The following is a 12,024-nucleotide window of genomic DNA, read 5'->3' as shown; positions in this document are numbered from 1 at the left end:
AGCAAATACCAAGTATTATATATATGTAATAATTCCATATAAATAATGTTAATATTCATATGAATATGTATGTATGCTGGTATGTGTGTGTGTGTTAGTGTAAAGGTTATCTATTTGCTTCGTTTGTGCATATATTCCATCTTCCCACCTAAACCCAGAGATTCTTGAGGTTTCTCCATTGTTATCCCATTTTATCAAATAAAGTCTGCCTGATGGCTCAAGTAGCCAGAGCTACCATTAGATAGCATGCTGTGTTACCAGTGCGTTCTCTAAATTTTTATTTACCGCATAGCAAACTAATCTGAAGTGCTTCTGCTGGCTTAATTTCATTGTAATTTCTGCTAGATGGATTGACTTACTAGGGAAGTAAGCTTTACTTGTTTTGGTTTGAAGTCATGTTTGCCTGCATGTACAAAGATAAGAGTTTATGCAGATTACAGTAGGGATTTCCCTATCTCAGATAGCAGCTGAAGCCTGGGCTCTGAAGCTGGACTATCTGGGTTTGAATCCAGCCTCCAATTCTTACTTGTTACATCATTTTGGGCAAGTTGCTTGATGTCTCTGACATTTTTTATTTAAAAAAAGCGAGGGGGGCTTGTACTAATTCTAAACTCATAGGGTTTCCATGAGGATGAATGGAGATAATCCAGGTAAAGCATTTTTGTATGGTTCCTGGGCCAAAGTAAGAACTAGGTTTTCAATAAAAGGTCATACAAATTTTTCTTTAAAGTGAGGTTAACTTTCGGGTGCCTGGGTGGCTCAGTCAGTTAAGCGTCTGCCTTCAGCTCAGGTCCTGATCCCAGGGTCCTGGGATGGAGTCCTGCATCTGGCTTCCTGCTTGGCAGGGAGCCTGCTTCTTCCTGTCCCCACTGCCCCCGCCCCCAGCTCATGCTTTCTCTCAAAGAAATAAATACAATCTTTAAAAAAAAAAAAATGTGAGGTTAACTTTCTCCTTCCATTTTACACAACTACCTTTCCTACCTACATGATCACTAAGGTTTACTAGGCCAAATTACCACCCACAATTCAACATCAATTTAAGGTAATTTCACACACAAGAATTTATAACAACAAGTTATGTTATGCTTGCATACATTATAACTTACCCCTCAATACCCAAATGGCACCATCTAGGCTTCCACTTTTTAGAAAAATTTCTGCTGCAATATTCACAATTTGACATCTTGGTGCTAGCTTCTCAGGCCCTGTAAGTCCTTTTAAACTTGTAAAATGTATTTTTAATTCATATAGTTTATCTAAGACTTTCCTTCCCTAGAGTAAAAATAAAGAACACTAATTGAGTATCATTCATTTAGAGTATCACAGAGATATAACATCAGTAATTATACAGAAGTCAATTACCCAATTTGAATCATCCTTCTGACAGATGGTTATAAAAAGACTCTTTCCTTAAGTCCCCTCCTGCTTAGCCACAGAGACGGACAGGGAAGGGGAGGAAGCAGGGCTTTGCCTCATATTATCCTCACCCTGCTGACCCCCTTTTTCAAGTGTTTTTATACTTGTGCTTCCCCTAAAGATTTCATTTGGAAAAAGGATTTCTTACCCTAATGTGGAAAACTACTAACTACACGTTTTTGCACTTCTGCTGATTATCCTAAGAGCCAAGAGGGAGAGACAGTGAAAATCAAGATACTGTCTTACCAAATTTACATAAAGAATGATAGTGGGGAAAAGAATAAAACTGCTGGCTGAAAATTGATTTTTTCAACAGACTAATTATTTCACATAGTCTACATAAAGATTATCTCTAGTTTGGACATCAGAAATTAGACATATAGTATTATTTTATATAAGGGGTCAGCAAACTTCTTCTATAATTAGCCAGACAGTAAACACTTAGGTTCTGCAGGTCACATTTGGTCAGCTGCACATTCTTTTTGGTTGTTGCTGTTTTTATTTTCTAACTCTTCAAAAGTGTAAAAAACATTCTTAGCTCTTGAGATGTACAAAAACGGGCTGTGGGTCAGACTGGGCCCTTAGTTTGTGGATCCTTGTTTTATATTATATTCCATATTATTTGAGTCAGATGCATATTGTGATGTCAGTTGATTATAGAAATGAATGCATTTTTAAGGAGATAGCTCTAGCTTAATTTCAATGCTTTTACTTGTGTTCAAAAGGAATAGATTTCACTAAAAAAATTCATACTGAGTAAAATAAATAAAATATTCATTCCAAATAAGATAGTGAAAATTTTAAATTAAAATACAGGCACAAACTCACCAGCCTCTTAAGAGAATAATAACAAGTAAAATTAAAATATACCCTAAAATTTCAGCAAAATCAATCTTTGTCAAAAATAGTTTGTTATGTAGTCCTCAACTTCTCAAGCATTAAATATCCAAGAAATTAATGGTATAATGAACCTTAAGCTAGTCTGTGAAACCAGGGACAAGGTAGCTAAATCGTGGAAGGAGCCAAGATGCCCTTCAACAGAGGACTGGATTAAGAAGTTGTGGTCCATATATACAATGGAATATTACTCAGCTATCAGAAAGAACGATTTCTCAACATTTGCTGCAACATGGATGGCACTGGAGGAGATAATGCTAAGTGAAATAAGTCAAGCAGAGAGAGACAATTATCATATGATTTCTTTCATCTATGGAACATAAAAACTAGGAAGATCGGTAGGGGAAGAAAGGGATAAAGAAAGGGGGGGGTAATCAGAAGGGGGAATGAAGCATGAGACTATGGACTATAAGAAACAAACTGAGGGCCTCAGAGGGGAGGGGGGTGGGGGAATGGGATAGACTGGTGATGGGTGGTGGGGAGGGCAGGTATTGCATAGTGCATTGGGTGTTATATGCAACTAAATGAATCATCGAACTTTACATCAAAAACCAGGGATGTACTGTATGGTGACTAACATAATATAATAAAAAATATTTAAAAAAAAACTTTGATCCATAAAAAAAAAAAAGGTATATTCTGCCTATCCCAGGCCCACCGCACAGTGAATGCTAACCTCTTAAGGACCTTGGAGACTGGAGACCTTATGTATAAGGATTCTACTGCTGTTGTTATTTTTTTTTAATTGAAAAAATCCATGAATTTGTATATGTATGAATGACCATGTACTTAAATGTCATTGAACTATTCAGTTATGAAATAAGCTTTTTATAAGAAGAAGGAAGTAACAAAAGATACATTATAATAGCTGATTCAGTATTGACCACACTCTCAACTGCTCCATTCATCCCTCAGCACTTCCTTTCTATTTTAGATTTTCCTGTCCTCTACTTTATTTCACTTTATTGAATCTATAACCACCTGCCACTCCAGGGAAATCGAAAGAATGGCAGTTCAGTATGGTTCAGAATAACTAGACCACTTCTATGGTGAGCTAAACCTCAAAGGTAGATATCAAGATATTTGTTATATAGTGTTCCAGAGCATTCTAGGAGGTGATTTTTAAGTTCTGTTAATTGTGAGTTCCCTGGATTCATCTAAAAAAGGTATCTGGACTTTTGCAAAATTATGTTATCAATACTTAAGAGGTAGCAAAATTCTGTATTGAAAGTTGCTTCAAATAAATATGATACTTAGCATACTACGGATACATCTTCAGGGTAGCTGATCTCATGCTACTGCCTTTATACTACCTTTACTTGCCTAATACACTACCTAATAATTCACTTACTAGTCTGGGACTCATTTTGCCACTTATAACAATTATTAGCAAATTTCTAATTTGCAGGGTTAACTATATTCTTTCAAAAAATTTAAAATTAACACTCTCTGTACCAAGCCCAAGCAAAAATTTAATGACATACCTTGGACCACTGTAGTAGCTTGTGATAGAAGTACATAGCACTGATTCCGATTCTTCCCAGCAAAGTTTTATCTACTTCACTATTTTGTGGATCTTTGCTAACTGCAACACAAAGTAAGCATATGGAAAAAAGTGAAAAAGTCATTTAAAATGGCAGCAAAGGCAAATTAATATGAAATTATTGATACTAGAACAAAGACCAGGTGTTGGCAAACCACAGCCTACAGGACAAATCTGGTCTGTAGCCTGTTTTTGTATAGTTTGTGAGCCAAGAATGGTTCCCCTATTTTTAAAGGGTTATTTGAAAGGAAAAGAAAACTATGTGATTGTGTGATCATATGTGATTGTGTGAAGCCTAAAAGATTTACTCATGGCCCTTTGCAGAAAAGGTCTGCCGACCTCTGATAAGAAACAGCAGTGAAGAGCTTATGCCAAAAAAAAAAAAGTCTCAAAAACATATGAATTTTGTTGACTTGTAGTAGTGAAGGTAGTAACAACCTAAATGATTCAAAAATTCAAGTCCTCCAGTATAATTTGCTACCAATAGTTTTACCAATCTGAATGAAAAGACAAATAAGAATATGAAACCTGAGGTATTAAAACACCAATTCTTGACCTTATATCATTATAATCTAACATAATAAAAAGATAAAAGATTTATAAAGAGAAGGAGAAGTATCTGAAATCTGCAATATTAACTTATCCCCAACATGGAACATAGTAAGAGCTTTTCAATCCTGTTAAAACACTGCACCACCCTAATATACACAATACTGAGACCCGGTGACATTTTACCTGTTTCAGCAAATTCACAAAATGGAACACCTGGCCTCTCTTCTTTACAGTTTTTTGTTAGTGTTTCAGCAATACAAGCACAAAATCTCTGGAAATCTGCAAAGTTTTCACAGCCCATTTTTATGTTAATGTATACATTTCCCAGTTTGGTCCAGTCACCTTTCTCTTTACATTGCTATCAGAATTATTAGAAATGAAGCAAGAAAAAAGAAAGAAAGCCATTATTTATAAAAACATACAATGGAATAGGCACATGTAGGCATTAGATATATAGAAATTATTAACACAATCTCTGTAGATCTTATAAACTTACTGACAGTGTTATACCACCAATACTTGCTATTGTACAATTTGTGTTTCTGACTATGCTATAAGTCCCAGATGGCAATATACAGTTGTTTTAATAATCTTTTCCTAATGTACTGAGTGATATCACCCCCAAACTTGAACTAGACAGTGGAGATAGATTTTATGGAAAACAGATGATTAGCTATATGATTTGAGCTGTCTCTACAGAAATACATTATTTTACTACCCATTTATAATTTGGGGGCCCAAATATCATTTTGGGCATTACATTTCTTCTATGAAAGGGACTACAGAGTAAATTTCAGTAAACTTACCATCTTCTCATTATTTTCTATTATAAACAAAGAAATAGTTTTCTACACCAACAAAAAATTATTTCAAGGATATAAATACTAATTAAGACTAGACCAACAATTACTATATGAGTACAAAAATGATTTTAAAAACTAAACAGTAGAATCATCCTGAAAGTTCTCTATTTCTTATACTCCAAATGCCTGGAGAGGGCATACTGACCTTGGCTATCTGCTATCATTTCACATACTACAGCCATCCATGGATTATGACAAGAAAGCCAACTTTCTTGTGCACCGAGTCTGTCCAGTGACAAGAATGAAAGGCTAATAAGCCTTAGATTATTATACCTTAATATGTTAATTTTGAAACTGAACAATTTTTTCTAGAATACTCCATAACTCTAGAAATTGCTTGCATTTCAAAGTATTAAAAAATATTAGACTTCTTTTTCTTGAGCATTTAAAAATATTTTCCCACTACTCAAAGTTTCTTTGCTGTTATTGGTTCTCAGAGATCCCAGCAATTTATTTAAAAAAATAAGTGTCCTACCTCTATTTCTTTCAAGGCTGAATCTAAATCACATTTCCAGTTCTTTTTAAATTGCCTCATCCGTAACCTTTAACAATAGAAAAGGGTTAATTATGTTCACCCTCCAAAAGTCACTATTGCCTCTAATCCACTTCTTCTGTAGTTTATACCTAAGAGACTAGGAAAAAAGCATGTAGTAATATGCTATAAAAATTCTTAAGAGCTGAAGAAAATAGCAAATGCATACATAACTACTTCACACTATTCCTCCCAAACCATAGGCAACAAGAAGGAAAAACCAAATTCTACATGAAACAGTACCTTCAGCTTTAAGGTAACTTTAAGACAGAGAGTGCCAAAGCTTCAAAATTATTGTGAATAAAGACAGAAAAAACATTAACACCAGCACTTGATCCTTCCTGCTCACACTCTAACCCTGCTGATCTAACAAGGATTTGTGATAAGCAGAAACAGACCAAAACACAAACAATACAAAAAAAACCTGTGGAAAACTGAACAGGCAGGACCTAACATTGATTAAAAATATACTACTACAAAGACTAAGTCCACACTAAGTTTGAACATGCCAAAAAAAAAAAAAATCTGAGTGGATTCAAACACAAACCACACAGAAGGAACTTAAAAGTTTGTGCGACTTAAAGAACACAATCTATAAAATGCATAGATTCTGGGAAAGAAAAAAGACAAAAATGAGAAGCAGCCGCCTTTGGCCACTGGGTCAAGAGAAAAAGGAGAAAGAAGAGGGTGCCATTAAACTAACAGTACTGTATAGCAGCCAACTGTGGGGTCGATTTTGATAATTAGTCCCAATGCTCTCTATATGATTCCGGAGCATTAAAAAGGAAGGACAACTTCCTTAATTCCTTTCATGAATCAAGCATAAATAACACTGATAAAGACAGAATAAAGAAAGAAAAGTATAAAACAATGTTACTTATAATGGTGATGCAAAAAGCTAGATAAAATATTAAAAAGCAAATCAGTTTTTCAAATTGAAGAGTATGGGGATGATGGTTGTGATGGTTGCACAATATGAATGTATTTAATACCACTGAACTGTACACTTAAAAATGGTTAAGATGATAAGTTTTATATTAAGATGATAAGTTTTATATTATAAGTTTATATTAAATGGTTAAGATGATAATTTTACCACAAAATTATAAAATTTTGACAAACAGAATCCAAGACCACCTTAAGAAAATGACACACCAGGACAAAGTGGTATTTACTTCACAAATATAAGGTAACTTCAATATTAAAAAATCCATCAGTATTATGTATCATATTAATAAATGTAAGAGAAAAAAATCATGATTATTTCCATAGATATTAAAAAGGCTTTGATAAAATTCAACACCAATTCACTTACAAATATAGGAACTGAGAGATACTTCCTTAAAGTGATTAAATATATATACCATAGTCCTAAGGCCATGACTGTATTTAATGAGAAAATTCTAGAGGTATTTCCACTAAGATCAGGAATAATGAAAGGATGTCCACTATATCCATTATTATTCAAAACTGTACTAGAGGTATGAGCCAAGGCAATTAGATGAGACAAATTACTTACAGGCATAACGATGGTAAAGAAGTAAAACAATCTCTACTCACAAATGATATGATAGTATACCTGGAAATGCCCACAAAGATGAAACTAACTCAAACAATGAAGACTTTTGAGTAAATTAACAGAATATAAAATTTACAAACAAAAATGCCCCTTATATATACAAAAAATAAAGAAATACAGCACATAACGATACAGAAAAATCCATTTACAATAGCAACAAAGATTAAATACTTATAGGAGGAAAATTCTAAAACACTCCTGAAAGACACATAAGTTTAAATATAAAAACATTTCATGTTCTTTAATAGAATTCAGTATTATAAAGATGTTAGTTCTTACTAAGTTAATTCACAGATTTAATGTAATTCCAGTAAAAATACCAACAAGCTACTATATGAGGTTAGGGAGTTGATACTAAAGTTCATGTGGTAAAAACATATATGCAAGAAGAGCAAGAAAAACTTTGAAAAGTTTTGCAGGTCCCAACAAAATGTTAAAACATACTACTTACTAAAGCCTCTACAATTAAAATACTATGGAACTGGTGCCAGGGAATACCAAGTCCAGACAAGACCCAAGCACATATGAAATTTAGTATATGATAAAGGTAGCATCTCAAATCACTCAAATTAAATAAATGGTTCTGGGAAAACTGGACAACCATTGGGAAAAAATTAGATCTCTTACACCACACATAAGAATAAACTTCAAATAGATTATGAACCTAACTATAAAAATGAAACCATACAAGAAATAGAAGAAAACATGGGTGAATTCCTCCAAAACCTTGGTGCAGGGAATTATGACCCAAAATTCAGATGCAATAAAAAGAAACTATGACTCAAAACTCAGGCAATAAAAATAAGATTGATAATTTAGGTTGAATAAAAATAAAAGTTTTTTGCATGGCAAAACAACTGACAAACTGGAAAAATATTTGTAATATATAGTACAGACAAAGGTCTAATACAATATATTAAAAACTCTTGACACTTAAGGAACAAAGAACCAGAATCCAATAGAAAAATGGGAAAAGACATGAGCAGACAATTCACAACAAAAAGTATAAAAATGGCCCTCAAATATATGAAAAGAAAATGTTCAAACTCATTTATAATAAAAGAAAAGCAAATTAGAACAATGAAACACCATTTGTTACCTAACAGATTAGAAAAGATTAAAAATTATGCAACATACTCTGTTAGTAAAGCTGTGCTGAACAGACTCTTCTGATTTTGTGTATACATATACATATACATACACACACGTGTATACATACATGCACATATACCAAAATGCATATACAAACACACACATATACCAAACGTAACATACATATACATACCATATATACAAATTGGTACAGCCCTCTCGGAGGGAAATTTGACAGTATCTGTGTACTTACCTTCAAAAAATTTATTTTGAAAAAAATTATAAACCCACAGGAATTTTCAAAATAGTGCACAGTCCTGGTACCCTTCATTCAGCTTCTTCCAATGATGATTTCTTATATAATTGTAGAACAACATAAAAACTAGGAAACTGACATTGTTACAATACTGCTAATTAGACTACAGATATTACTCAGTTTTCACTTTTTATATGCATTCATCTGTTTGTGTGTGTGTACTTCTTTGCAATTTTATCCCATGTATAGATTTATGTAACCATCACCACAATACAGATATAGAACTATTCCAACACCGCAAAGGAATTTCCTCATACTATCCATTTATACTCATCCCCCAAGCCCTGTCCGCTGGTGTGCCCTGTCAACCAACAATTGGTTCTCCGTATCTATAGCTCTGTCATTTTAAGAATGTTATATAAATGAAACCATGTAGCCTGTGGCCTTTAAGATCAGCTTTTTAAATTCAATGCAATGAGATCAATTCATTTCATGTTTCAATAGTTTGTTAATTTTTACTGCTAAGTAGTTTCCTTGGTATGGATATACCACAATTGAACTGTTCATTCACCTGTTGAAGAACATCTGTCCCCTGCCCCCCAGTTTTTGGCTATTACAATTAAAGCTGCTATGAACATTTGTACACAAGTTTTTGAGTACAAGTTTTCATTTGATTAGAATAAATGCCTAGTAGTTCAATAGCTGTACTTGATTTTTATATGTCTGGTTTTTAAAGAAACGGCTAAGCTATTTTCCAGAATGGCTATACAATTTTACATTACCATCAATAACATGAGAGACACTTTTCCACATCCTTGCTAGCATTGGGATTGATACTTTTTTCTCCAGTTACACTGAGGCATGTTGATAAATAAAAATTGTATATATTTAATACACGTTTTATTAGATGTATACATTGTGAAATCATTGTCACTATAGAGATAATTAACGTTATCTATCACATCACCTAGTTTGTGTGTGTGTGTGTGTGTGTGTGTAGAGAACACAAGATCTACTCTCAGCAAATTTCAAGTACACAATACCTAATTATTAACTATAGTCCTCATGTGGTAAAATAGGTCTCCAGAACTTAATAATCTTATAACTCCAAGTTTGTACCCTTTGGCTAACATCTCATTTGCCCCACTCCCCACTATTCTAATTTGTTGCTGAGTTAGACTTTTTTAGATTCCACATGTAAGCGAGATCATGCAGATTTGTCTTTCTCTTTCATTTAGCATAATATACTTCAGGTTAATCCATGTTGTCATAGATGGCAGGATAACCTTCTTTTTAAAGACTGAATAATATATACTCCATTGTATATATACACCACATCCTACTTTGTTCTTTTTACTCAAGATTGCTTTAGTGATTCAGGTTATGTTGTAGTTCCATATGCATTTTAAAATTGTTTTTTCTACTTCTGTAAAAAATGTTAATAGAACTTTGATAGGAATTGAGTTGAATCTACAGTTAGTTTTGGGTAGCATGAACATTTTCACAATATTAATTCTTCCAACCTATGAACACAGAATATCCTTTCATTTACTTTTTTGATTTCTTTTGCCAATGTTTTATGGTTTTCAATGTATAGATATTTTATCTCCTCAGTAAATTTATTTCTTAAGTATTTGGTTTTTGATGTTATTGTAAAAGAGTTTTTTTCCCCTGATCTCCTTTTTTGAATACTTCATTGTTAGTATATAGAAATGCAAGTGATCAATTTTATTTTTTAATTTTTACTTTATTTTTAAGCTTTTATTTAAATTCCAGTTAACTTACACTGTAATATTAGTTTCAGGTGATTCAACACTTCCACAAACACCTGGTGCTCATCACAACAAATGATCCTTAATCCCCATCACCTATTAACCCATCCTCTCTTCTACCTCCCCTCTAGTAGCCATCAGTTTATTCTCTATAGTTAAGAGTCTGTTTCTTGGTATCTCTCTCTTTTTGTCCTATGCTCATTAGTTTGTTTCTTAAATTCTACATGAGTGAAATCATGGCATTTGTCTTTCTCTGACTGATTTATTTCACTTAGCATAATACACTCCAGCTCCATCCACATTGTTGCAAATGGTGAGATTTCACTCTTTTTGATGGCTGAGTAATATTCCTGTGTGTGTGTGTGTGTGTGTGTGTGTGTGTGCGTGTGTGTGTGTACATACCACATCTTCTTTATTCATTCATCAGTCGATGGACATTTGTGCTCTTTCCATAATTTGGCTATTGTTGGTAATGCTGCTATAAACATCAAGGTGCATGCATCCTTTCAAAATAGTATTTTTGTATCCTTTGTGTTATTACTAAGTAGGGCAATTGCTGGATCCTAGGGCAGTTCTATTTTTAACTTTTTGAGGAAACTCCAAACAGTTTTTCAGAGTGGCTGCACCAGTTTGCACTCCCACCAACAGTTCACAAGAGCCCCTTTCTCTGCGTCCTCACCAATACTTATTGTTTCTTGTGTTGTTAATTTTAGCCATTCTGACAGGTGTGAGGTGGTATCTAATTTTGATTTGCATTTCCCAGATGGTAAGTGACATTGAGCATTTTTTCATGTGTCTGTTGGTCATTTGTATATCCTTTGGAAAAATGTCTGTTCGTGTCTTCTGCCCATTTCTTAACTGGATTATTTGTTTTTGGAGTCTCAAGTTTGATAAATTCTTTATAGATTCTGGATACTAACACTTTATCAAATGTCATTTGCAAATATCTTCTCCCATTCCATAGGTTGCCTTTCAGTTTTGTTGATTGTTTCCTTCACTGTACAGAAGCTTTTAATCTTAATGAGGTCCCAATACTTCATGTTTGCTTATGTTTCCCTTGCCTCAGGAGACGTATCTAGTAAGAAGTTGCTATGACCAATGTCAAAGAGGTTACTGCCTGTGTTCTCCAAGATTTTAATGATTTCCTGTCTCACTTTAATTTAATTTTTATTTCAGAGAGAGAGAGCACAAGCAGAGGGGGAAGGGGCAGAGGGAGAGGGAGAAGCAGACTCTCTGCTGTGCAGGGAGCCCAACACGGGGCTCGATCGCAAAACCCTGAGATCATGACCTGAGCCGAAAGCAGGCACTTAACAGCCAGCCACCCAGGCATCCCTCCCGTCTCACATTTAGGTCTTTCACCCATTTTTTTTTTTTTAACCGAGATCTCAACTCTGCCTTTTATTATTATTTTTTTTTATTATGTGCAGTTTATTTTTGTGTATGGTTTAAGGAAGTGGTCCAATTTCATTTACTTTTGTGTGTTGCTGTACAGTGTTCCCAACACTTGTTGAAGAGTCTCTTA

General features: G+C 33.9%; 1 protein-coding gene across 1 annotated transcript in view; it reads right to left on the bottom strand.

The window, feature by feature from the left end:
- TOPAZ1 (testis and ovary specific PAZ domain containing 1) overlaps positions 1–12,024 on the bottom strand; it is a 192,580-nt gene that overhangs the window by 31,273 nt on the left and 149,283 nt on the right. The window contains 4 exon segments of the mRNA XM_034663557.1: positions 1,107–1,272; positions 3,798–3,898; positions 4,592–4,766; positions 5,747–5,813. Coding sequence (XP_034519448.1) covers positions 1,107–1,272; positions 3,798–3,898; positions 4,592–4,766; positions 5,747–5,813 — 509 coding nt within the window.

This window comes from Ailuropoda melanoleuca, chromosome 6, assembly GCF_002007445.2.
Source record: "Ailuropoda melanoleuca isolate Jingjing chromosome 6, ASM200744v2, whole genome shotgun sequence".
In the NCBI taxonomy this organism is placed as follows: Eukaryota; Metazoa; Chordata; class Mammalia; order Carnivora; family Ursidae; genus Ailuropoda; species Ailuropoda melanoleuca.
The sequence above is the reverse complement of the archived record's forward strand: the minus strand, read 5'-3'. Positions and strand labels throughout refer to the sequence as shown.